The sequence below is a fragment of the Jaculus jaculus genome, chromosome 2, assembly GCF_020740685.1.
Source record: "Jaculus jaculus isolate mJacJac1 chromosome 2, mJacJac1.mat.Y.cur, whole genome shotgun sequence".
Lineage (NCBI taxonomy): Eukaryota > Metazoa > Chordata > Mammalia > Rodentia > Dipodidae > Jaculus > Jaculus jaculus.
The window spans coordinates 203,979,906-204,007,761 of record NC_059103.1 but is presented as its reverse complement, the minus strand read 5'-3'; the positions used below and the strand labels follow the sequence as shown (position 1 = coordinate 204,007,761).

Sequence of the window (27,856 nt, the reverse complement as noted above, 5' to 3'; positions counted from 1 at the left end):
AGGAAAGAGAGAACCTTCAGGAGATCCTGGTCAGGAGAGGCTTCCAGCAGGAGTAGGGTAAGGCTCCTGACCATAGGAAACACACTTCTGGTTTTAATTGAATCTAAAAGCCTGAATCACAATTCACACTCCATCTGATGGGAGATGGAGAACACCTGGCACTACTGGTGTGTTCCTGAGCAGGACTAACTGAGCTCAAGGTTAGCAACAGAGAGTTTGGATTTGAGAAGGATATATCCTTACCCTCTGCAGGAGGGACAGGTGAACCAAACACAGCCCCACCCCTGGCTGGGATGGGAAGAATAAATTGCATTTCACAAGCTCAAAACAGATCATCCAACTTAATTAAGATTGGCCCATCAAGGGAACACTCATCAGCAGCTGATGTAGCTGAAAGGAAGGGAGACTTGGAGCAAGAGAGAGCAAGTAAACACAGCAGGAAGCCATCTGTGTATGGAGAAAGAATCCTCCATGGAAGGATAACCTGGGGGGCTCAGACCCTGGTACCCTTGGGTACAGATTACAGGGAGAAGGGCACTGAGCAGCAGCTTAATTAACCCACACAGATTGCCTCTGCCTCACCCTGTTTCAATCAATCAATCCTAATTTTCTAGCAATTTAATTAAGGGATCTTCCCCCTTACAATAGTGTCTTATTCATCAGAGAACCATTACAAGAATTAGAAGCAAATATGATTAAGTCTTTCTCCAAGACTCTTATGTAGAATATTAGAACAAAAAAGGAGCCATCAGGACTACAGTACACTCCGTCTTCTCACCCCCAAGAGACGTTGTTGGTTGAATGTAATGTGTCACCCATAGTTTAGTGTGTTTGGATATTTGTCCCCCAGCTCCCCAGCTGGTGGTGTATTTGGGAATGGAGCCTTTATGAGATGGAGCCTTGCTGGAAGAAGTCGGTATGGCAGTGGGTCTTGAGGCTTTGCAGTCCAAGCTCCCTTTCTGTCCATCCTCTGCTTCTTTCCAGGGATTCAATGTGACCAGCTGCCCTCTTGCTCCTTCTCCCACACCTTCACCACCACGGAGAACTGCACCCTCTATAAACTGTAAGCCAGAATAAACTCTTTCCTCATTTAAGCTGCTTCCTGTTAGGTATTTCTTTGCAGCAATGGGCAAGTAACTAATACAGAAAGGAATCTGCCCCACCCCCTACTCAGGGTCTCTGGGCAGACTCAGATCACAGCTCCTTCTCTCCCATCCATCACAGCAGGAAGATCTGCCATTTTTAACTAGTGGGATCCATGTGCTCCTCTTAAAAACGCCATGTGTGTACAAACTAGATTACGAGGGTAAAGTGTTTAGCTTCTGAAAATCAAAATCAAGTTCAAGCATATTTGCAGCTTCTATGACTCTGCCCCTGTCCACCCAAGCACCTAGGCCAGGAGCGAGTGAATGATGGTGTGGGCCCAATCTGGACCCCCATCTGCTTTTGTTAATGAAGTTCTACTGGAACACAACCACATTTACTCATGTACATGTTAAGTCGCAGCATACTTTCTGCTACAATGGCAAACTTGAGTAGCTATAACAGAAGCTGCATGGCTCAAAAATATGACTTTTCACAAAGATGCATTTGCCAACCTCTACAGGGCTGCAGAAGCCCATGTCTCCATTAGGAGTCTTCCCAGGGCTAGAAGACCCATCACAGGGCAGGCTGAGTGGACACAGGGGTCAAATATAGAACACATACCATGTAGGAGTGTAGCAACTGAGTAGGTAGCAAGGTTTTCTACAGTACTGTCACACTTAATCCATGCTTTAGTCCTACAGAGTGGTGAGGAGGCCTCCCACTTATGAGTGAGCTAATTGAAGCTCTCTGGGGCAAAGGCATACACCACAGGCCATGTTGCTGTGCACTGTGGGCTGTGGAGAAGACGACCCTCATTCAAGCCTGAGCAGATGCTTTTCTTTTCTAGGCACAATCCAAGGTGAATGCCATCCCAGGATGCATGACACCAAAGGTTCTGGATCCTTCTATAATGCTCTACCCATTCCCAGCAGACTGCCCTTCTGTCGCATTTCTTAAGTACTTGTTGCAGGTTCCATGAGGCCCTAGACATATAAGAGATCTTATCTCCCTCTGACAGCCATGAATGAATGAATGAGTGCCCCCATTTTACAGAGGGAGGTACTAAATAAAATTCAGCAGTCATGGGGTATCTGCCCTGGGAAAGCTGAGGTAGGAGTGTAGGCCTCCCTGGTCTCAAGAAGCTTTCCTCGCAGCTCCCAGGCAGTCGTGTGAAATGGAGCAGTCACAGAAGCAAAGGTGGGTCACCTCCCCTCACTCTACAGCATGGCCCAGAAGACCTCTCTATGCTTGCCCTCCGCATGTTCATACCTGGGGTCCCTCAGCTTGGTCCAACAAGGGTATTCCAGCTCCCTCTGCTGGTGCATCATCGCCTCAGCCAATGGCATTTCTCCATTTCCCTTCAACCTCCCTGGACCATATTCGGCCCCACTCTGCTCCTGCACCAGCAGGTGACAGACACCACACCGCAGGCTTTAATGCAGAAGCGATGCAGGAAGAGCACACAGTGTGAAGGGGGACCCTGGGGCTAGGAACTCAGAGACACACCCATGCCCAGTTCTTGTCTCCCACAATGCTTGTGTCTTTATGCACCTAAATAAGTGATGGGTTATTTTCTAGGACTGTGAGGTAATTCAGAGAGCCGAGCAGAGAGCTGATGTAGTCAGAGCTCACCAAACACTCATTGTCAGCCTTCATGACACAGGAAAGCCACCGAGGCAGTGACAGCTTTACAAATGTGCCCAAAGGGCTGGAGAGATGGCTTAACGGTTAAGCGCTTGCCTGTGAAGCCTAAGGACCCTGGTTCAAGGCTTGATTCCCCAGGACCCATGTTAGCCAGATGCACACGGGGTCGCACGCGTCTGGAGTTCGTTTGCAGTGGCTGGAAGCCCTGGCACGCCCTGTCTCTCTCTCTCTCTCTCTTCCTCTTTCTCTGTCTGTTGCTCTCAAATAAATAAATAAAAATAAAATAAAAATAAAAATGTGCCCAAAGATGCATAGCTCCTTAAAACGGTGCCAAAGATCCTTCCTTAACCTGGGACCCACGGACACCCTGCCTCCACACTATCACCTTTTGTGCTTGGGGAAGTAGGTATTCCGCTGTCATCGGAACCCCTATAGCACTTGATGGCCCTGCTCAGTTAAGTACCACTATCGGGGGGCTACTGACCATTAATGATTGCTGGGGGAGGGACAGACATGTTGTTCTGTTCATACAAGCAACACAAACTAAACTTAGTGTGTCATCACCCGTCCAGACAAAAAGCAGGCATCAAAGTAGTAGGGGAACTAGTTGGGGAAAAGTGGCTCAGTGGAAGTGAGGTAAGAGAAGGTAATGGGGGAGGGAAGGTGATCAAAATTTAGTATACATTATATACTTGTAGAGAATTGGAAGTAATCAAATGAATGAATGAATGAATGGAGGGGACTGCAAACCACTGGTTAGGTATAGGGCTCTTGGCAAAGGTGCCAGCCTGCTGGTTTTTATTTGTGGGCTCATTCTCTCTCCTGCCAGCCTGTAACATCTCCCAGGGATGGGCAGCAGGTCTGGGTCTGGCACAAGCTTCCTCTTCTGTTCATCCAGAATCCTGTCTTCTGGAGGGCAAGACAAGCATTGTCTCGTTGAACCGAATTAGGACATAAGTGCGTGCTGGGTCTTGCCCATCATTCTGCCCAGTCTCCTGGAGATGAGGTCTGTGCTGAGTAGGCCGGATGCAAGTGCCCTTTCCACTCAGAGGGCTTCTGGCACTTTTGTTCCCCAACAGTCTCTGCTTGATCCTACCCATGGGTTCACTTACCTGGAAGTAGGTCCAGCAAATGTGTTCAGTGCTAGAGTGTGGGAACCCTGCCACCGAGGGGCCCAGGTGAGCTGGGGCATCCCATCCTGAAGACAGCAGATCCTGCGGCCCTCGTGTGATTGGCTTGTGTGCCTGGTGTGCTTCTCAGTTCCGGGTCACCTCACATCAGTATGTACCTCCCCACTTTAGAGATGCACAAAGGCAGGGCTGGGATGGGGTAGGGGAATATGGTTTGCAGATATTCTAACAAAATGATTGCTTACTTCAAAGAAACAAAGCCCCTGAGATTAGTTGCAAGGTTGGGGGGGGGCTCACTGTGCTGTGTCCAGGGCTAAAGGTGCTTTCCTGCAGGCTGTGGAGGACCCCTGCATCTGAATCCCTCTGGAGGGAGGTGCATGCCCCTCTGGTGGAGCCCACAGTGGGAGGGGCGTGTCCTTGCAGTGGCATAGTGTTTGCAATGCCCCCTCCCAGATGTCTCACTTGTCCTGTTCTGAGGCAGCAAGGTCAGAAGGCTACAGAGGACGTAGTGGCAGGGAAAAGATTTCCCCAGGACTGCAGCAGAGCCTCAGCTTCCAGGGAAAACAGCTACCTGCAAGACCAAGTGAGAGAGTATGCGTGCACTTACCTGTTCTCATGGGGGTGGGGGTGAGTCACTGCTCTCAGAGTCCGTTTGTTTGCCCGCAACACAAGTGGCCCTGACACCCCACTTCTTGATATGCTGTCTCTCATCTCCCTTACACTGTCCCTTGTCCCTACAAATGGGAGTGTCCCTTCCAGGCACTCTCATCTCTGGGGCTTCTTTAGTAGTAACTCCCTGTTATGGTTGAATTCCCATGGTGAGATCCTGATTCCTAAAGAGATGCTGTTAGAAGGAAGTGCTGGGTGATGAGGTCTGTGCCTGCACAAGCGGGGCCAGAGTTCTACAGGAGAGGCTTGAAGCGGGCTTGTCCTCCCTCCACCAGGGAGGACACAGCTGAAAGGTGCCGGCTATAAAGAAAGGAGCCTTGCCATCAAAAACTGTGCAGGTCAGCTTTCCATCACCATAGTGAAACAGCTCAAAGAGAAGGGCTATGTTGGGTCACAGCTTTGGGAGTTCCAGTGCATGATGAGATGATCTCACTGCTTTGGGCATGGGACAAGTAGCGCGTCTCAGCAAGAGCACATGGGGGAGAAAGGTTCCCTCCACTGCCAAAGAGCTGGAGAGAGAGCATGGATGGGACTGGGTCTTCACAATTCCTCTTAAAGACATGCCCCCAATGACTTACAAACCTCCCACTAGGGACCAGCTCTTAAAGGTTCCATCACCTCCAGTAACACCAACCTGAATATCAAGCCTTTGACAACAGGACTGAGGCAGACAATTAAGATCCAAACCTTAGCCTTTTACCACACAGGACTGTGGGGGACATCTGAGATACAACCATAGCATCTTAGACTTCCTAACCTCCAGCACTGTGAAAAGTATGTGTCGCATGTTTGTAAGTCTCCCAGCGTGGTAGTTTGAATAGATGGCCCCCAGAATATTCAGTTGTTTATTTGTTTGTAGTTTGCATCTGCTGCCACCTGGATGGAGGCAGTGTCACTGGGTGATCTTAAGGTGTGGAGGTGGGTTTCAGATTTCAATCTAAAGATGTGCAAAGTGTGCCTGGAGGGAGTTCCTGAAGTGTGCTGTGGCTTTTGACCTTTAGGCTTGTACTTCTCTGTCTCGGCTTGGTCCTGTGAAGGCAGGCCAGTTTCTTCTGCCCTTTATGGAACTTCCCCTGGATTTGTAAGCTTCAATAAATATCCCTTCCTCCATAACTTTAGTGCCTGGTCTGGAAGTTCATCTCAGTGAACCTGAAGTTGCTACACCCGGCCTGTGATATTCTGTTACAGCAGCCCAAGCAGGGTGGCATCCACCCTCCACCTACTCGGCCATTCATTTGACATGACTGTTACATAATAAAGATCGTGACAGTTAACCTTCTGCTGCTTGTGCTATTCCAGGAAACACACTATCTTGTTGAAGTCTCTCCCCTGGATGAGGAAGGTAAATTCCATTCTGAAGGTGAGAACACGAGGGCTCAGAGAGAACACACGGTGAGCCCAGCTCCTACCCCCAGCTGGTTGGAGCTCAGGCACAGCACAGGCTCAGTGGCTGGCAATTCTTTGCAAGGTGCCAATTTGTGACCAAGCTCAGAAGCCAGTTGAGTACCTTCCATCCATGAGCCTGTCTCTTGAGCTTGGGTGCCCTCTAGGCACCTGGGTTGCCTGTGTACAACCTGGTAGTTCTGCCACTAGCAACCCCTATCAGACTCTTGGGGCCCCGCAGCAGGGCTGGGGCGCGAGCGTCTGAGACCTACGGCTCGCTCTGTTCGCACTCAGGAGCGATGTAGGTGAGAAGCATCAAGGCCCTTGTCTCCCTGACCTGATTCCCTCAAGGGACTCTGGCCTGACATAGCCTTCTGTCTGCCCAGGCCTTGTTTTGCCCTTTTGTCTGTTTGTGATAGTTAATACAGCAAGCTGTCACAGCCTTCTCAGCCTGCAGGAAGTGTAGCAACTGTTATCTACCAAAACCACCACTGAAGCTTTAAACTACAGCAGGAGTGGTGACAGTGACAGATTAGAATTTTTTTAAATCAAACCCAATCATGTCCCTGTCACAGCAAAAAAAAAAGAAAGAAAGAAAGAAAGAAAATTTTGTGGTGCATGGTAAATTAAGCCCCCAACCCCAGTACACTTTTTAAAAATCTTTCTCAGCAAAGCATTAGTGGAATCAGTTGATTCCCTAATAGGGTGAGATTGGCACGGACTGCGGGGCGGGGGGGGTGGGGGGTGGTGGTGGCTTCCAGAAGCAGCATGAACAATTCATGAGGAAATTTTCAAAGTGGCTAAGCATGGGGATGGAGTCAGGATCAGCCTGTGCACTCCAGCCTTGGAAGACAGGACCAAAGAACAAGGAGAAAATCATTACTGACAACAGCTCATGAATTTTCAACCCTTAGTACAAGCAAAATTAATGTGCTAAATTAGTCTTGTAGATACAGGTTAAAAAATGAGCCACTGTCACCTCAAAAGCACAAACTGAGAACTAACACAGCTCAGCCTTGCCAGCCAGGTGGAAGGTCATGGCCACCTCAGAGCACCTCGGAGAGGGTGCTGCCCTCCACCCCAACACCTTGCTGTGCTCACCAAAGGTCACCTTGGCAGACCTCCTCTACTGTGAGAACATACTCCCCGCTACCATGGTTACTGTGGGGTCTGGCTGCCCAATGGCCAGGCAGCACCCTGCAGGACCTCAGGTGCACGGGCAGCTGCTCACACCCCATGGCACTCGTCTTTCTTCATCCCTGCAAGGAGGGAGGGACAGGGATTGTCCAAGGTGGCACATTAGCTGAGGGGACGCACTGGGCCATTCCCACCTAGCCTAGGTGCCTGCTCATGAGATCCTGACTGGCAAATCCTGACAGGGAGAAAGCCAGTGCGAGAGAAGTGAGATAAGCCACAGGGCCCCGGGGCAAAGAGCTAAGCCACTCCTTTCTGCCTCGGCTAGGTGCCTGGCTTCGGGCTGGTTCTGAGCCTCTTCTTTTTTCACTGATTTTTGTGCATTCACGTTCACCTGAGTTCACACAGGGTTGTAATCACAAACACGTGCATGTGCTTGTGACAACCTTGAGAGTGTCATTCCTCAGGTATTGTCTATCTTTCTGAGACATGATCTTTCATTGGCCTGGAGCTCTCAAAAGATCCACCTGGCTCCGCCCATTTAGAACTGGGATTACAAGAGATACCACCATATCCATCTTATTTTATGTGGATTCTGGGAATGGATCTCAGGTTACGTGTGCAAGGTATGCACTTTCCTGGCTCAGCTATCTCCTCAGCCCCTTCCACTGACTCTTACTTACACTTGGTCTGGGATCCATGCAGCTGACCTTGCCTCTAACTCTTGTCTGCCAACTTGAACTTGAGCTCCCCATCCAAGTTCTGCCTACCTAATTCATGTCCAGGCTGCTAGGTAAGAGAAGAAACATGGCTCAGGAGGTCCAAGATTTCCCTGAGTAAATGGGGCCTTCAACTACTACCCCACGCTCAGCTTCACGTTCTAGTCTCAAGACTCACCCAGGGCAGGTCCTTTCTCAGCCACAAAAGGGAGAAGAGTTGGAAAGGAGCATACTGGCAAAAAGTGCAGATTTTGTTTGCACTCAACGTGACCTTGAGCAAATTACTCTGCAGTAACATTCCCCGTCACTTAAATTCTACTGATGATACCCAATTCACTGGGTTGCCGTCATGGTGAGAACATCTTTAGAATTTTGTAAAAACACCTAAGGTTCAATCTATGGGGGCACAAGTTGGTGGGCAGAAGTGGGATCTGGCCAGAAGGGTTAATAACAGAGAACAAGGCAAGAAGGCAGGATCCAGTCAGCTTGTAAGCTTTGCCTGACATAAAGGACATGCTGGGTCAGAAAAATTAACTAAGAGGAGCTATGGGGTGGAGAGACAGGACCCAAGGGACAGGCAGGAAACGCCATAATTTATAAGTTACTGGAGTGTTCTACCTGGCTCAGCAAAGCTGCCCAGGAAGAAAGCTTGAGAATAGCCAGTCTTCCCTACACATCAGATGTTCACATCCTTGTTGTCCAACCATGAACACTGGCCAATCCCCAATTCTCTTGACATGTTTCTAGTACTGGGGGTGGCCTGTCATGGGGTTCAAAGTGGACTTTGCTCACAAATGGTTCAGAGGGAACTGCAAAGAACAGCAGTAGAGGTGACCCTGTGGTAGGCAGCGTGATTTGATTCAGGTGTACCCCATAAATTTAGGTGTTCTGAATGATAGGTTCCCAGCTGATGGAGATTTGGGAATTAATGCCTCCTGGAGGCAGTGTATTGTTGCGGGCGGGCTTATGGGTGTTATAGCCAGTGTCCCCTTGCCAGTGTTTGGCACACTCTCCAGTTGCTATTGTCCACCTTATGTGGGCCAGAGGGTGATATCCACCCTCTGCTCATGCCATCATTTTCTCTGCCATCATGGAGCTTCCTCTCGAGCCTGTAAGTCAAAATAAACCTTTTCCCCACAAGCTGCTCTCGGTTGAGTGAATTCTACCAGCAACAAAAACCTGACGGCAACAGTAAGGTGGTACCAAGGAGTGGCAATGCTGCTAGACACCTGACTGTGTGGCTTTGGCCTTTTGGAGCTGATCATCTTCAAGAGGAAAGTGGAAGGAGTTGAAACCTTGATCTAAGAGATGCCTTGCAGTGCTGTAAGTACAGCTTAATGGACTATTCTGGTCAGAGTTGAAAGACCTGAATGCAGTAAGAATTTTGGACTGTGAGGTTTGGCTTATAAGAGTGAGAAAGAGCTTTGCCTGGACTAGGCTAGCAGTTTGTGTGAGAAGCTTGCTGTTATGCTTGGGTCCTGAGAACTTGTGCAGGGTTGCTTTGCATAGACATGAACTGATGTGAGCAGACGGATATGGCATAGAAAAATCTTTGGGTGAACTGCTGCCAGTTCAGCTGCAATTGAGAAAGTACAACATTTGGGAGTGGGCTAGCTGACCTGCACTGGGGCAATAGGAAGAATGTAGACTCTTTTGAAGGGGCCTGAGTACTCAAGGAGTGTCCTGTTCTTCAACGTTTGCTTTATTCCCCCCTGGATTAACAAATTGGTACCCTACCTGGTATTGTGGAGCATAAGAAATTCAGGAAAGAGAGGGTAACTGAGTTTGCAACATGGTCTTGTGTTTTGGAAATGGCCATGGGCAGTGTGAAACAGGTTTTCTGGATGCCTGCATGGAAACCCAATGGAGCCATGAGGATGAAACGTGGATTGAAGTGAAGACCCAGTGGAGATGCTGGGACTACGATGAAGTTTTCCAGGCTGTGAGTAGCCTAGCTGGAGGGGTAGAATTGGAACTCCAGAGACTTGTTGCTGGTTAGAATTATGAGATTTGTCACTGGCTGGAGTTAGACTTGGAGCTACAGAGTTTGATGTTTGCCCTGTTTAAATCTTATATTGGGTGAATATTTTTTTGCTATGCCCAACACCATCTCCTTTTGCAGTGTGAATGTTTATTCTGTGCTATTATGGGCTTTTGAGGTTACTTTTTTGGTATTATGGCTCAGCTAAAAAACCTTGGACTATGGGAGTGCATGAACATCATTGGAATTGATAAAAACTATGGGGATTTTAGAGCTGGATGAATGTACTGCACTTTACATTACATATGGTTATTAGTTTATGGGGGCCAGGGGCAGAAAGTGGTGGTTTGATTCAGGTGTCCCCATAAACAGGTGTTCTGAATGCTAGGTTCCCAGCTGATGGAGATGTGGGAATTAACACCTCCTGGAGGCGGTGTACTGCTGGGTGTGGCCTTATGGGTGTTATAGCCAGCAATCCTTGTCAGTGTTTGGCATGCTCTCCAGTTGCTGTTGTCTACCTTATGTGGGCCAGGGAGTGATGTCCACCCTCTGCTCATGCCATCATTTTCTCTGCCATCATGGAGCTTCTTCTCGAGCCTGCAGGCCAAAATAAATCTCTTTCTCACAAACTGCTCTTGGTTGGGTGATTTCTACCAACAATGCGAACATGACTGCAACAGAGGGGTTGAGCAAGGAGAGTTAGAACTTGGCCAGAGCCATGAAAATACAGTATGTACCTGTGGTGGTTTGCATCAGATGTCTCCTATAAATTCATGTGTTCTGAATGCTTGGTTCCCAGCTGATGGCAATTTGGGAATTAGAGCCTTGCTAGAGGAGGTGTGTTGTTGGGAACTGGCTTAGTGATGTTATAGCTCAACTCCCCCTTGCCAGTGTTGGCTCACTTTCTTGCTACTGTCTTCCACCTGCTGTGTCCGAGGTGATGTCCAGCCTCTCTTCGAGCCAAGTTTCCCTGACATCATGGAGCTTCCCCTCCAGGCTGTAAACCAGAAAAATCCCTTTCACCCATCAGCTGCTTCTGGTCAGGTGTTCTGTCCCAGCCACGTGAAGGTACCCACAACAGTGCCCCAGGTCTGGCAGTGCCTACTGTAGTCTTGGCAGGGCTGAGTGGTCACAAGCCTTCTGGTGCACTGGCACCTCCCTTTCGATAACCACACCCCTCCCAGCGAGGCAGGAGTGTGGGGTACCCAAGCTTCTGTGCCCCATTCCTAGGAAAACAAGTGGCAACTGATGTTTCCAGCGTGTGGCTGGTTCTCGGCAAACAGCTCCTCCAGGTTCCCTTAGTTGGCAACTATCCACTGTCCTGGTTCAGAAGTGAGTAAACTAAATCCATAGAGGTCTGGTGACTTTCCAAGGACACGTAGGTGAAAGTGACAGAGCCAGGTGGGGGCTAGGTCTCCACCTCCACCTCCACCTTGGACACTGGGCCACATCCATGCACAGCAGTTTGGATAGGAAGCTTCCTGGCCACTCTGGTTGACTGGTTTGCCCCAGCCTACCAAATGGCTGCCAAACAGTGTTTACAGACGAAAGCCATCCTTGGTCACCCCTCATCTTGCCTTTCTCAGGGTCAGTTTGTGACTGGTCTTCTTATTCTTCCCTTTGCAGCCACCCCCTAACCACAGTCTGATTAGAAACGCTCTCCCCAGAGGGGCTGTGGAGTCCTGCAGGGTGAGGTGACAAGGTGCAAGAGACGCACTAAATCTTGTCCTTCCCACAGGAAGTTGCCACTATCTGTTGATGCCTGTGTCTATCCCCCAGCACATGGCTTCCCAGGGAGAAGGGTTTTCAGAAGACACAGCTCCTATCTCTGTGAGCCAAAGGTGACACCAGCAGAGCTGAGGTGGACAGGATGGATGAATCCCCTCCCCTCACCCCCCGACGGATGTAGTGAATATGTAACAGTTATCTGGGCTGGTGCCTCTGCCATAGAGCACTATGTCCTGACAGTGAGTTTCCAGATCTTTCCACAACCAGTGGAGAGAAGCCACTGCCACTCTGTGACTTGCGGTGATCAGGCACTGGGGCCCCTCATGGAAAGATCAGCCCCAGAAAAGGGTGCTGGAGCCAACACTCCAGGGAGAAGAACAGCAACCCAAGGAACACAGGATCAGGGTGGTGGTGGTAGGGAAAGCAAAGTATCATCACCCCAGGAGGACAGGAACTCAGGCAAGGAATACTTCTATCCCATCCCCTCACCGCCTCAGACAGGGAAGTGAAAAGCGAAAGTGCATTTTATTAAAAGCAAAAGAATTCCACACTGGGTACCCATGAGGGGGAAGTGGTGGCAAATCACTTGCCTGCAGAACCCTGTACTGAGGGGGCGGAACTCCATGGAGAAGGCCAGAACAATCCTACCTGCACAGCAGTGACTCAAAAGCCATAAGGTTACCTACTATGCGATGCTGTGTCTACTCTGCAGATTACACAGGAGGCCCAGACAAGAGTGAGCACCTGGGAGGAGCCTGGGGAGCTGGGCTGTGACCAGAGATGAAGCCGATGGGACTGAGGCATCCTCAAGCAAGGAGTGACATGGACAGAGCAGGAAAGTTGATGCTATAAGGCTCCATCTAGAAGCAGAGGATGCTGGGAAAGGGCCTGGGTGTACACGTGCTGTGGAGTGGGGTCCTGTACTGCTGGTGAAGCACTGGCCTTGACCACCCAGAGGACAATGTGGAGAATCCTATCAGGGCTACCCGGCAGGGCAGACAGAGAGAATGCCATTCTGCAGGTCTGGCAGGCTGGGTGGCTTCCTTGTCCTGGAGTTCCCAGTATCCACAGAGCCTGGCTGCCTGCATTGCACCACGTGAGGCTGGACGCCTCTAGAGTTCTGGGGCTGGCTGCTCCCCAACCTGTTCCTCCACGGGCTGCACAGCCTCCTGCACATACACAATGAACTCGGAGGCCTCCCCGCCCTGTGTGTACACAGTCACCGTCTCGATCCCCTCCACCTCATCGGAGGACACCACCAGGTGGTGCTGCTCAGCCAGCTCCACCGAGGCCTGCTGCAGGGTCTCCTGGATCATGACTGTGTGGTTGGAACTGGGCTCCTCATCGGTGACCTAAGAAGGCAAGAGAAATATGACACAGGTCCAATAACAATGAAGGAGCAATGACAACTCTAGCAGACAGCACATGTCCACACTGTACACATGCTTTCACTAGTACTTCAGGATCCATGACACAAAGTCACATGGGACACAGCCCCCAAGTGTAGTAAAGGGTGAACCCAAGTTGTTCATCCACCCAGCCCAGAGCCTTCCCTGATGCCAGGCTGTGCTCCCCACCTCCCCAGCCGTGGCTTCCCTGAGGTGTGGGCTCGCTGAGGCATGCGGGTTAGAAGGCAGGACAAGAGCATCAGGTGAGCGGTGGGAGGTTTCACAGAAGGTTTAGTCGGTCCATTTGGTGGTGGCAGAGGGACTATGCTCTGCCTAGGTCCTCTGGTTCCATATATTCGGGGAGCTCCACCCTGCACACAGTTCACTGTCTCCAGGGACTATCCATCAGTATGAAGCTCTAGCCATTCTGGGAGATGTGCAATTTGACACTTCCTACGCAATTCAGCAAGTCCGTCCTCCTTGCCATTCCTGCTACTGCACTGTTTCCATCCCTCTCCCAGACGCAGGATCCCTTGCTGATCTTCTTCAGAGAATCCCTGGATCTCTATCCTCAACTTCCCTCTGAGCAGGACTCCAGCTCTGACCCCAGGTCCCAGCTCGCATGCCTGAGTGCATACGGGGGCTCTCAGGGAGCACGGTGCATAGTCATGGAGGACGGCGAGGGCTGGGGAGACATGCAGTGAGGCCTGAGGTGATGTTTACATTCAGATCTTAAGAACCTTGGCTATCAGTGCAGAGGCTTAGCCTGTATTTTACCAAGAAAGACAGTGAAGGTTTCCGAGAAGGGGCCTGCCTCATATCTGTGCGATGTGATGAGTTTTTAAACTTGCCCAATGTGAGACTTCATGAGGATTGTGTTGCTCTAGTTCTCCTAAATATTTATGTCTACTTGGCCTCATGACCTTGTTTCTAAGTATTAAGTCAACTTAACATTTTCCCTATTTGTTTCATTTCTTCAACTTCCAGCTAGAGGGTTTGCCCACCAGAATTAGCATGACAGGTTCTACTAATTCTCATAACAACAAAATTGGCTGGGTTGAAGTCACCAGAGAAGGCGACAGGGATAAGGGCAACCACGCATTTCAGAGCAGTCCTGCCACGAGCACACTGCTTGGCCAGATCAGGTGGAGCAGGCTGTGTGCCTCTGCACTCACTGATCACCTGAACGTGTGCCTGGCTCCACTGCGGGTTCCCAGCACGCCCACCACTCGGCGTGCCTCTTCACCTGCTCAGGAGCTCTGTGTGTGGCTCTGCCGGGCCTGTGAAAGCTGCCTGCACAGATGCCCACCGGGGGTGAAGCTGTGAGCACCACAGATAGGATTAGCCAAGGACAGGACGTGCCTTGAGAAGGGCCTCTCCCGCAGTCCAAGTGTCATGTGATCATGCTGCTTTCAAGCCCTTTCTGCACACCACGCACTTCCTGTCTCGCTATGAAAGACGCCAACATGAACCCAGAACTTGCAGTTCACTGAGTTTACTCTCCTATAACTCCACCCAACTGTTCATACATAATGTTTTGTGGCCTAGGCATATCAATTATCTTTTTACAAATGGGGGCTCTGAAGCTTTTAGGTGTCCGGTGACTCATCTCAGGACAATAGTGGGTACGCGGCAAAGCTGGACTTGGTCTGTGTGGCCCTGAGTCCAAGGATCTTCCTCAGCTGGTGCAGTGGGACAGTGACTAAAGCTACAATGTGTCGCAGGTTGACAGGATTGAATTATTGCGCTCTAGCCCACCTGAGGCCAGCTAAGACTGGCTGAACAGCCCTAACCATTCTCTTTGTTCAGAATGATCACTCACGTAGCTTAATCTATTAGCAGAGGCTTAAAATTGTTCTCCACAGCAGAAATCATATGGCTTTCACAGTATCATTACCCCCGAGACAGATACTCCATTTTCCCCAAATGCTGTATCTAACAAGTCTTCCAGCTAAATTATTAGTAACACATATAACTTAAGAGAAAACCTCAACCGAAGGGGCTGTACAAAATTATTCACCCAGTCAGGCCCTGTGTTCTGCAGGTCTGACTGTCTTGAGTATTCTGGAATCTGAGGAGATGCTGGTCAGGACCTGGGCACTTGGCAGCTTTCCTGTGGGGACACGGTCTCTTTGCCTTCTCCCCTACTGGTCCCTTCTGAGACTCTGCAGGGCACTTCCAGTCCTGTCGCTGCCTCCCATTTTCTACACTCCTCCTGTCCTTAACCCCTCCTCCTGCAGCCCCTGTCCATCCTCTATATAAAACTTACTCCTCACAGGTTGAGCTTTTACCCTTCCCTACTGAAAGAGCCCAGGTGTCCCTTGCTCAGGAGACACTTCTTCAGGAAGATGCGGCCCCAAGTCACGCACCTGGGGCTTTGTGCCACAGTCCACCTCTGCCACTGCCCTGCTCAACTGGCCCTTCTCAAGGATAAGGACAGCTTAGAGGCCCTGGGCCCAGTACAGGACTCCTTTCAGTGGGCGGACATGAGGCAGGTACTGGGGAGTGCTCTAGCATGGCGTATAGGCAAAACTTGGAAGTATCTGGAGCCGCTACATCCTCCAGGACCTGGGGCAACCTGTCCTTGTTTCAAACCCAGCTGGCAAGAGCCCTCTGCGCTGATGTGAGTGCAGGGAAGTCAGCATACTACTCCAAAGGTCCAGAGGGCCAACTCCTTAATTTGTAGGAGAAAAGTCCAGGATAAGAGGAAACCAACTGGCCAGGTCCACGGACGTGTGTGAGTGTGAGTGTGAGTGTGTGAGGAGGAAGGCAGGATCCAGATCCAGATGCTCCGACTTTTGGTTCTGCCACTAGGTGACTTCACACCCACCACAAAGCATCCTGATTACTGACAGAACACGGCCAGAAGTGGCCCGTGTGGCACCTGGCCTGGGCAACACTAAGCAGCACATGACGACAGTGAGGACACACACAGCTCAGCTCGGAGGCTGGGTCATGTGCTGTCCCTGCTGTGAGAGCTGACCAAACTCTGGGTAAGAAGAGTGATATGTGCTATGTGATATGTGAATGTGATATGTCCAGGAATGCTGGCTTAACCAGACATACATATTAGAGTGCCCACTTCTCATGACAATTTTAGGGACTTTGTGCCCCATGTTCCCAGAGAACTGGGCACAGGGTGGGATGGGAAGCTGCCTGAAGGGCCCTTCCCACTCCAGCATGTCCCCTCCTCCCCATCCCTGGGCCAGCGATGGTAGGTCCAATGCAGGCTGTGGTCCCATCCATGACAGGACCAGTATCCCAGGCCACTGCTTCCAGGACAGGACTGAGCCAAGTGGGATGATGTGTGTTGAGTCCACTTCCTGATTCTCCCATAGGCTACTGAGTTGGATGAAAGCACAGTCTCTTCATACTTCTACTACGTGTTTAAAGAATATACCAAGGGCTCCTTGGCTCATGTGTCTCATGCCTCAGAAAAATATGCCCAAAGGTTACAAGACAGAGAAAGAACTGCCTTCCAACAGTGCATTCACCAGCCCAGGCAGTGCCTCACCAACCCCATGCTGGCCAGGAGTGACACGGGAGAAGGTGTCTTATCCAACAGGAAGGCCACAGGAAAGAGATGACCAACGGAAGCTTGCCGGGAGTGCTTCTTCCTGGGAGCAGCACTGGTTTTCAGCTCACAGGCCCTGTTCATGCCTGAACCCCAAACTGAGAATGATGCCTGCTGTCCTGCCGGGCGCTCAGAAGAGCCCACAGCCCAAGACCCAGAATGTGACAGACAGACTGACCCAAGGAAGAGGAAGCTGGAAAGGCAGCAAGAGGAGGGGTAGTCTTTCTGGCTTGGTACTGAAATGTCACTTTTGAAGTCACTGTGGAACACAACAGAAACACAGCTTTCACCTGGAGCTTCGCAAGCACTGTGTGAGTAATGTCCTGTTGCCAGAGCCCCACACTCCGGTGTGCAGAGGCTCATGACAAATCCTCATCAGTTCTATCACCTAAACAGGTCCTGAGGGTCGGGGGTCTTTGAAACCGTCAGGCTTTAGATCCAGTGTGTTATGTGAGCTTAGCTCTGGGCACACACAGAAGATGATTAAAGGAAGAAGGAAAACACCTCAGTTGGTCCTATAATGAGAAAAACCAGAATGACAAGCAGTGGGAAGGCTCTGCTTATGTGTTTTGTTTTCAATCCTCTAATGAACCTTCCAACAGCACATCTCTACATCCACATGCCCCAGGGCATGGCGCCCTCCCCCACAGGTACAGGGAAGGGGATGAGTACCTTCCCTTAGGTACCCTAGCTGCAGGGTCATGTCAGGGCTGAGGTCCTGATTTACTCCTCAGGGGACAGAACATCCACTATCATCTCTGCCCTGCTGCTGCTTTGCTTCAGGCATCCTTCACATTTCAAATCCCTGGTTTCATAAGCTGAACCAGGTTCCTAGTTATTAAGCCATGTCCTGCAGAAAGCCTTCTCTTGGATGTCATTAGTATCTATGACAGGGAGACACTCGGGGCTGCATCCCAGGGAAAGAACAAAAGCTGCCGCCTACTCTCCGCTCACCGGGACTCCAGCGCTCAGGCCCGTTTCCCAAGACGGCTGGAGGCTCGCCCTGTGTGATGTGGGGGAGGCAGGCAGGACTCAGCCATGGCCTAGACCATCATCACGGAACGTAATGAGTTCCACCATGAATACTAATGAGAAGAGACATGAAGAATTCAAGACAAGAGCCAAACTCCGAGGAGGAAAGGAGCTACAAGTGGCCAGTGAGTATGCATGGGTGCGGGGACACTGTGGGTAAAATGTGGGCTTGCGTATGTAAACATGAATGTTGTATGCATACGAGAAGGTGTGCATATGTGTGTGCATGTGTTTATATGTGTATGTGCAAAAACATACACAGGAGGGAGACAATTTCCTTGGCTAGGTAGACAGATAGGGGAAAAGGACCCTTGGTAGGTGGCTACATTCTAACCCAAGATGTCAAAGAGGGTGACCCCACTTCCTCCTCCTTCCTGGGCCTGGGTGAATTTTCCCGCTGGGGCGCTGGCTTGGCGCTCTCTGGGGCTCGTGCAGTACCGGATGTGTCATGGAGCAGCCAGAGCCTTCTCCCCACTTAAGCTGACCAAGCACAGCTGACCAAGCACGGGCTCTGGATAGGTGGGCTTCCCTCCTTCAGTAGCAGTCCAGTTCCTACTAGGACAAAGGATTTTCTAGCTCTCACGTCCCCTCTTCACTGAGGAGTCTGATCTGATTTCATTACCTCTTATTTTGAAATAAACTTTAGTCTTTTAAACCTTAATTCTTTTAATCAACAGGAAAAAAAAACAAACCTAACACTGCTAGGAGGCATCACGTGCATAAGTATAGGAATCTTCATATACGTACACAGATGTACATGTATATGGGAGTATTTTATGTATGTCCCTGTTTTTACATGTGCGTGCACATATGCAGGTCTATGGGCATGTGTGTGCACGTATAAGTGTATTCACTATATGAGTGTGTAAAACATGGGCAAAAATATATGGTAATTGTATATGCATATTAGGTATACAGGTAGTACATATATGCAGGCTGATGGGCGTGCCTGCATGTGAACACGTGTGTTCGTGCATGCACATGTGTAGGGGCAACCCTAGACTTCTGCTTGCACTGCTTTCTGCATCTCTACATCTCAAGGCACACACCGCTTCCACTTTCTCAGCCTCCACCCTGTGATTTGCTTGCGCCCTGCACTGCCTTTCTGAATGACCACAGTGGATAGCCCCTCCCCACCCCCAGTTTTCAGTCTGTGGATCCCTTAGGTCTCTGAACTCCCGGCAGCTCTTGGAGGAAGGTGGCAAGGCTGGGAAGACTCCCTCCACATACTGTGGGCAAGGGTGGCTCAAGAGAATATGAGATCACTCAGCCAGTAACAAGTGATTCTGGAATCTGAAGGAAATACTAAGCCACACAAGTCTTCCCAATGGGCCTCGAGCATCCTGTAACCCTAGGCTAGAGCTCAGCCTCCTTTTCAACAGTAAGGCCCCTGCCCATCCTGTCCCCACAGGCAACTCTGGCCCTTGAATATACACATTTTTCTCCTGCCCCTGAATTTCCATCCCTGGGCTCATTGCTTGAAATCCGCACTGTACTCTTTCCCAGAAGCTTCTGTCTTGACCTTGGAGACTCCAGGAAGCCACCCAGCTTCCCTGAACCAATGTATCCATAGAGCTCTGTGTTGTCATGTATTCAGACCGTGGGACCCAGGCACTGTTTTAACCACCCCCAATAAGTATGTTTAGGCCACCCCCTGCCTGCTGGAGCCTGGCCACCTCCTGCAAATAGTGGAACAGTGTCTCCTGCTTCCTGAAGGAGTCATGGAGTAAAGAACACATGGCACTGGGCTCAAATGACAACTCAATAAGGCCTGGCTGACGACTGGAGAGAGGAGGCGAGACCCAAGCCAGAACAGCACTTCACTACTGAGGTCCCAGGGTAGTGAGAGAAAGGTACAAGCAATGTGCCAGGCTCGATGGAGTGTTCAGTCTTTAGGCTCCCGGTGGGCTATGGACAACTGGGCTTTCGTTTCCAAGGGCACTTGCAGCACAGAATGCTTGTGCTAAGGTGTCCACATGGCCAAGAATCATCTTAGCCACTGTGGCGGTTTGGTTCAGGTTCACCCATACACTTAGGTGTTCTGAATGCTAGGTTCCCAGCTGATAGAGATTTGGGAATTAATACCTCCTGGAGGCAGTGTACTTTTGGGTATGTACTTATGGGTATTGTAGCCAGTTTCCCCTTGCCACTATTTGGCACACTCTCCTGTTTCCTGTTGTCCAACTGATGTTGGCTAGGAGGTGATGTGCACCCTCTGCTCGTGCCAGCATTTTCCCCTGCCATTATGGAGCTTCTCCTTGAGCCTATAAGCCAAAATAAACCTTTTGTTCTCCCCACAAGCTGCTCTTGGTTAGGTGATTTCTGCCAGCAATATGAACCTAAATGCACCAGCCACCATCCTAGTAAAACTGTAAGATGGGCAGGATGGAGAAAGCCTGCTGGGGCCAGAAGTGACCAAGGAATGAGAAGAGGAAGGCAAGGACGCTTTACAGTCGGGGGACGGTTGTGGAGGGTCAGGGCTGGCGTGGGGCTGCTGGAGGAGAATGTGTCCCTTTTTCCCCCAGCAGGAGCTAGGGAAGGTGTGTTAATGCTCCTCAACTGGACACATCAGCAATTGCTTGGCAAGACAGGTACAAAGTGGTTTCTGGCCTGTACATCTTGTAAACTGCTGCGGTGAGGCAGTTACTGAATAAGCTGTTGCAGACCAGCCACCCACTCTCCGCTTTGGAACAGCACATTCCTCAAAGGCCTCTCCCCACATATGCCTCGGCTCTCTTTATCTCTGAGAATCAGTACACACGGATGCCCCGTGGAGTGGGGAGACAGACCTATGAGCACAGACATGGCTCCTGTCCCCCACAGGCATGTGTCACAGGAGTTCAGGGGCAGGCTCGTCCGAGATGGCAGGGAGAGGCACGGACAACTGCAGGAGTCAGAGGAATGAGAAGAGTGATGGGCACCTGAGCCAGGCAGAGAGTAGAGCACAGCGGCCCGATGCAATGAATGTTGGCATAGTTGGGGGCGCAGGACATATCAAGGGAGGAGATGACAAGGAAAAATGACCAGACAGGGCATCGGGAGCCAGAACTTGAAGAAACGAGCAGGGATTTTAACAGAAGACGAAAGTCAGTGGGTGCTCCTCTGCCATGAGAAGCACTGGGTCAGAAGTCGGGGGCCCTCCCCTGCTGTGCACAGGGATGGGGAAGGAGAAGACAGGAGGTCAGGACAAGCTACGCTCTTATGTACAGTGGATGGGGTGAGAAGACAGCAAGTAGTGTAGAAGGGAGCAGGCCACAGAGGGGTCCCCTCAACTGTCACATCTCACTCCAGCCAGGCTCTCCAGGCTACCAGTGTCTGTCACGCCTCTGTTTGCATCATGCTCTGAATATGGTCTCTTCCCCTGGCCTCCTTCCTCACTTGAGCCTCTACTTAGCTCCCTTTACAGACCTCCTGCTGATGTCCCTAGCAGTCCTTGCTGTGCCTTTGCCCCAATCTGGATGGAGGATGTGGCCCAGTGGTCAACTTGGGGCTCCTCTGTGTTTACATCCCTTCTGATCTCATGACCTCAGGTATTGTCCTAAGGCCCAGGACTCTCCCATTCGGATCTTGCCCAGACCTCTCCCATGAAATGCAAACATGGTAGCTTATTCCCCCTAGACAACCGTCTGAATGCTGACAACTCCTGACTTCAGAAGCTCTTTCCTCTTCCATCCTCATCTCAGCAAGGGGCACTCCCACTCTCCCACTTTCTAAACCCCCAGCTCAATCCTGCTGTTCTTCCACACACCTATGTCCAACCCACGAGTGTGACCAGCCAGCTGTGGGGAGCTGCGGCCTGAGCGCGCAGGCCCTTTCGCCACTCCACAACACAACGGGCCTGGCCACCATCTTTCTCATGGTGTCATGGCTCCAATTATGACTTATTTCTCCCTTCCTCTCCCCCAGGTAAAGAGGGGGAAAACAACTGCAGAATCTGGGATAATCTGCCCATCTGAAATTCAGCCAGTTTAGCAGTCTGCATTCCACCTTACATCTTTCAGGACCTGTGCCAGTGGTCACTGCTCTAGACAGGAGCTGTACTGCACACAAATGCTTACTGTTTTGATGTGACTCCATTTACTTCACCGTGCTAGGGAGAGGACGCTGGACCATTTGCTTTGGTCATGTATGTGCAGGTAACTGTGGGTGGTAAAAGTGGTATGATAAAATGTCTGTCATTCATGAGAGTTTCTTGTCCCTTGAATGGAGACCGTGGGATTTGTGAGTCCACCATTCACTTAGGAGTCAGCCCTGCTATTTACTATCCAGTTTGGCCTATGATTAGAAGAACGAGGCCTTGGGTCCTCTGACCCTCCTAAGAGCCACTGTCCTGTCACCACCCAGCCCCTGCCTGACCCGTGTCTGACTGCTCAACTGCTCCCATACTTCAAGACAGAAAGAGAGGGACATCCAGATGCTAACGTAGCCCCTTCACCTGCAAAATGCTGTGACTCCAGGAGGCAGAGTTGCTTTGCAGACAAAGCCCAATATCACCATCAGTGAGAATGAGAAAGACTACTGCAGTTGACTCCTGTACATACAAGCCTCCTTGCGTGTTTAGGGCCTGGGGAAGGAGCTACTCTTTGGAAATTAGGACGTCACTCACAGCTTGCATTATTGCTATGCACAGCTTCCCAGTTCTCAAGGGGAGGTGGCAGACCCATTTTGTGAGGGTCCTGGCAAGCACATGACCTGGGTTAGGAGGGAGTTGCATGCACTGAAAACATGGGGAGATGGTGAACATAGTTCTGGATTTGCTGAAGAAAGATAAGGTGGTCTGCAGAAAAACATCACAGATTCCTAACGCTAGAAATGTATGTGCATAAACAAGATAAAACAGGGGAGGGGGGTATTATGTACAAGAAACTTGTGGAACGATTAAAAGATATTCACAAGCAGGAAACAAGCATTCCAGACACCAGTGAAGATTTAAAGCTTTTAAAAGGGAGAGAATTAATAGAAAGAGGAAGAGGAAGGCCATGACTCACCAGTACCAGGCAAGACATCTTTCACCGAGGAAGAATGCACACTGCCTCCCCTCCTCATTCCTTTTTTCTCGTGTAAGCAGACAGCAGATACTTTTCTCTTCTCAGACACAGCACAAAACCAAGCTGTAATAGCTGCTTGCTAGCAAGAGCCACTGAAGACAGTTCTGAGATGCTGAGCCCCATGGAGGTGGAGCCCAGAGCTGCCATCCTATCTGTCTGTCAGGCACCAGGGCACAGCAGGGCTCTGCTGCAGAGTGTTTTGTGTGCCACAGTCATGTGTCCACTCAGGCCCCCTGACTGAGGGGAATGCCTGCTGTCTTTGACATAAGACAAGGCTTTCAACAGGGGAAGAGGGGAGATAGGTAGGCCTCCTCAAGACAGTGTCAAGAAGGCTTCCATAGCTGACACTGTGCAGCAAACAGAGGACTCCCTGATGGGATGCCTGACCTCTCTGTGCTTCAGAGGTAAGCACTTACAACCACAGCTCTCTTCTTCTACTTGTACTGATGTCTGCCTTGGGTGGACACATTCTCTGCTTCGTGCCTCGCTGATCAGAATAGGCCCCGCTGGCCAACACTCGTACTGTAGGACCCACTGTGTCACCTAACATCTAAGCAGGGGGAGATCACTTATCACATTCCCAAACTCTAGAGGACAACCCTCGTGTGGATGGAGAGGAGAGGCCACTCCTGAGAAGAGGCCTCGCAGACTGGCGGTGCACACGCGGGGCCCAGCCTGCAGCTGGTGCACAGGCCCAAAGGTGAACATCAGCCCAAGAGAAGAGGAGGGGAAGGAGGCCCAGCAGGATGGTGGGTGGTGAATAAGGAGAGGGCAGAGGGGTGCGGGAGAAGGTAGCTGCAAGGTTAGTTGGGCCACAGTGAGGTTGCAGTCTAAGCTCATGGGCCCCTTCCCAGTTACTTAAGGGTTTTACAAACTGGGAAAGTGCAGTCTGGCTCAGGGGTTCTGCAGCAGGACCAGTGCCTACACTCCTGACAAGCTCTGTAAGACAGGTGCTGGTGGGCCAGGGGCCACATTCTGAATAGTGGAAACCTGATGTCATCAGCAGCCACGGATGCAGAGGGACCACTGGAGCCACACACTGCAGGTAGAGCCGATAGAACATGCTAGTAGGTAAGATATGTTGGGGAACCAAGGTGATGACTAGGTGTCCAGTATAAACACCCAGGTGGCAAGCACATTAGCTATGGTAGAGGAAATGGAGAGATAGGAGAAGAAAAAGGGGCAGGAAATGGTGCATCTACTTAAGAGGAGCTCCTCTGTTCAAGATGGAGGCTAGGACCCCAGTGGGAATACAGAGCAAATACCCGTCCAAAGGGGAACTGCCTGAGGTCAACAGTGAGGAGGGTCAGCATCATATCTCATCTCTGACCCCCTCCTGTCAGACCGCTGCAGCTCTGGACCACGGCTCTAACCTGAGCTAGATCAAGTAACCTCAGGAGGCCCGATGTCCTTCCAGGGTGAAGCTGCAGAGAGAAGGGGCAAGGCCAAGTGCAACCTAGCAGCCCTGGTAAGGCAGAGGCAAGAACCAGGCAACAATGCAACAGGGTCCAGTCAAGAGGGGCTCTGAGGCGTGTGATGGGGGCAGGGGCGGAGAGCAACAAGGGCCGATGGACTGGTGCCCTCAGGCTCCGAGGGTGAGTTACTTTTCTACTCAGTTTCTCCAGGACATTTCTCATATGGCCACAGATGCATGATGGGGCTCACTCTTACTTTTAAGATTTCACAAAGAAATGGAGTTTTCAACAACTCCCAAGGTATTCGAGGACTCAGCAAGTAATAAAAGAACTTTCAGAGGAAGTAATTTAATATATCCACCATGAAAAATTATACCAGAAACAGAGCTCTCTGAAGGAAGTTTTAAGAAGAAAAAGAAGGGTTCAAATGTGCAAGGGAGAGCCAAGGAGGCCTGAGGGAGAATTAGAGGGGGCACAGAGGGACATTGGAGAGTCTGCTGCCAAGACTCAATGCACTGTGGCCCTTCCACCTCCATGCTGCAAGTCATCATTCAACAAGAGCAGAGTAAGTACCCTGTAAGGAACATGCCATGCGGGCATGCTTTCTGAGGATACTTGCATGAATACTTAGGAGCCTGAAATAATTACAGGTGGCAGAGCCTCAGGGTGGAGTCAATTTTACAGCAACGTTCTAGAAGCTCTGGCCAAAGCTCATTGGCCAACCCAAACTTGTGGTGAGAAGTTGGTCACAGTGAGAACGATGAGGAAATAGAAACAAAGTCATACGTGTGTGTGTGTGTGTGTGTGTGTGTAATATCAAATATAAATATATGTGATTATATATGTATATATAATCAGAGAGACTGCTTTTCATAAAGGATCAAGAGAGCCGGGAACCCCAACACTTGTGGGAGGCCAAGGGAGCAAGTTTCAGGCCAACCTGGTCGACATAGCAAGCTCTAAGCCAGCTAAGGCTATATAGTGAAAGGGTCTCAAAAAGTCAAAAGTCAAAAAAAAAAAAAAAAAAAGACAAAACAAAACAAAAAACAAACAACCGAGAGCTGAACAGCAGATCCTGGCTTGGAGGTTGTGGGGGTTTGAAGCAGATGTCTTCCATAAACTAAGGAGTTTTGGATGCTTGGGTTCCCAGCTGGTGGCAATTTGTGAAGTGGAGCCTTGCTGGAGGAGGTGTGCTGCTGGGGGCCAGCTTTGGGGTGTTATAAGCCAGCTTCCCCCTTGACAGAGCTCATCTCACTCTTGCTGTTTTCTACCTGCCTAGGCAGAAATGACATCCAGCCTCTTGCTTTCCCCTGCCATCATGATGCCTCCTATGGAAATGATAAGCCCAATTAAATCCTATCCTCCAATCAGCTGCTTTTAGTTGGTGCTTTGTCCCAGCGACATGAAAGTGATACATCAGAGCTGACTGGGGGTCCTGGGCTGTGCTTCGCTATCAGCATCCGATCCCCCTGGGAGCTCGGCAAGCACGTGCTTCCATCCCTGTGACATGCATGATGGCCAGACAGGTTCCCCTTGCATGGGTCACAGTGATGACTGACAGGACCTAGAATCAGCTAGAACAAGAGACTCTGGGCATGCCTGTTCAGGGCTGACCTCAGTGTTGCCTGAGATACAAGCTGCACCTTCACTGTGGATGGCTGGGGCCCTGGGCAAGAGCTGGCTGAGCGCCAGCATTCCTCGCTCTCTCCTTCCTCACAGTGGCTGCCTCATGCTCCTGCTGCACTGTTTCCCTGCCATGATGGTCTATAACCTGAACCTGAACCCTTCCTTCCTTAAGTTGCTTCTTGTCAGTATTTGGTCAGAGCAAGGATAGAAGTAACTAATACAGTCTCCAAAGGCATGGATTCCATTGTGGCTGTAACTACATGACTCAGTCAGCAAGTGTTGCAGTCAGCTTTGAGTTGTTGGAAGAAAACACCTGACCAAGTGCAGCTTGTGGAAGGAAAAGGGGAAAACTCAAGGGGAAGCTCCAGGATGGCAAGGGAAAACGATGGCATGAGCAAAGGATGTACATCAGCCCCTGACCAACACCAAGTGATCAAGCAGCAGCAGGAGAATGTGCCAAAACTCTCAAACAAGGGGACACTGGCTATAATATCTATAAGCCCACCCCCAACAATATACTGTCTCCAGGATTCTCAGATTCCCAAATTACCACCAGCCAGGGAACCCAGCATTCTGAACACTTGTTTATGGGGGGACACCTGAATCAAACCTGCCCAGCAAGTGAGAAAAGAGTGTGACATCATCACAGGAGCAGTGACAGGAGCACGCATGGTGGAGGCAAATAGACACGGCAGCTACCACCAGCAATTGTAAAGATGTATTCAACACATGAATACATATTTCCTTAAGCTTCTAGGAGAATTCCCTAGACACTGCAGAGCAACAGCAAAAAGCCATAATGATGTGTAAACAAATGACAGGCTGAGGCGCCGGGGTTTCATTACGGGGCAGGAGGATTAAGCGGCGATCTGTGCATCACACATGGGAGGCCAACATGAAATGAAGTCCAAGGAGACTCGGAGAGGGGAAAGGGAGGGGAAAGCAGGAGACACGTGAGCCAGTTCCTCCTTCTCCTCTCCAGTAAGTGACTGCCTTGACACCAAGGAGAGACTGCTCCTAGTGCATGAACATGCTCCTAAACAAACAAAGCTGTAGATTTCCTCAGTCCATCGGTCATGTGTGGATTTGAAGGGGAATAAGAAAAGGCCAAGTTCTGCTTATCATTCTCGGGAAGGATGAAAGGACAGTCTTCAACATGACCCCATACTAGAGCAATTCAGGTGGCAGTACCTCTTTGTGCCATGGAAAGGCACTTCTGTCAGGCCTCTTGATATGTAGTTATACCCAAACGAACATACTGCAGTGACTGCTTTTTAAATCATGAAAATAGATTTTGAAGTTTCATCTAAATCCCGTTCCACAGACCTCTGCCAATTCTGCAGTCACAGCTCTCAGAAAATGCTCAGTATCATCTTAGCCGGAAAAGACCAGTCTGTTCCCCTCACCCACAGCTGAAGTCATCCACAGTGCCAAGCCATCTCCAGTCTGCCCCCACCCCTGCAGGAACTTTCTAGAGTGCCAGACCACCTCAAGTCTGTCCCCACCCCATCAGGAACTTTCTAGAGTGCTAGACCACCTCAAGTCTGCCCTCCAACCCTACAGGAACCTTTTGAAACACCAGCCCCAGAGAACCTTCCAGAACACCAGGTGCTGTCAAGTCTACTCACCAGCCTCAGAGGACCTTCTGGAATACCAGGCACTCTCAAGCCACCAGCTACACCTGAGATGACCCCTCCAGAGCACCTTTCCTCTACCATAGTCCAGAGGCACCATGAGAAGGAAGCTCAGGGCCTTTCATTCTCATGGTCTAGACAGGATGTGTACTTCCTAAAGAACAGAGAAGTAGCAGACCTCTCTTTAAAAATAATAAATTGCAGATAACAGACAGTACTAATGCTGTCTGGCAACCAACATAGTAACATCTTCCATAATGACGTGGAATGGTCTTTCAGGTTCAGGTCTCAGAGCTCCCTGCTCGTCTCCTAGCCCTCGGCCTACACGGCCGGTAACCATGGCCAAACCCAAAGGTGAGAAAGGACACGAGGAAGCAGCTGGGACAAGAGGGTGGATTAATCCAAGCAGAGCTTGGAATTTTCCTTAGTCCGTATTCTGTAACTGTAACAGAATGCCATGGTTTTGGTAAATTATAAACAATAGGAGTGTATCTGGCTCATAGTATAGAGACTGGGGCTTGAGATCATCTATTGAGAACCTTGCTGTTGCATCCTAACATGACAGAATTGCACGCAAGCAAACATGGAAGACAGACAGACACACACCGGGCAGGAGGCAACCAAGGTAATGGCCTTCACCCTTTCAGAAGTGAAGCCCCCATGGC

The 27,856-nt window shown here is 50.3% G+C and overlaps 1 protein-coding gene across 2 annotated transcripts in view; it reads right to left on the bottom strand.

Moving 5' to 3' along the window:
- Window positions 1–11,980: 11,980 nt before the first annotated feature.
- Window positions 11,981–27,856, bottom strand: part of Zfat (zinc finger and AT-hook domain containing) — a 214,114-nt gene continuing 198,238 nt past the window's right edge. For both annotated transcript variants that reach the window (XM_004656180.2, XM_045144010.1), the window contains exon 16: window positions 11,981–12,826. In XM_004656180.2, coding sequence (XP_004656237.2) covers window positions 12,587–12,826 — 240 coding nt within the window. In that variant the 3' untranslated portion in view covers window positions 11,981–12,586. The remainder of the gene's footprint in view (window positions 12,827–27,856) is intronic.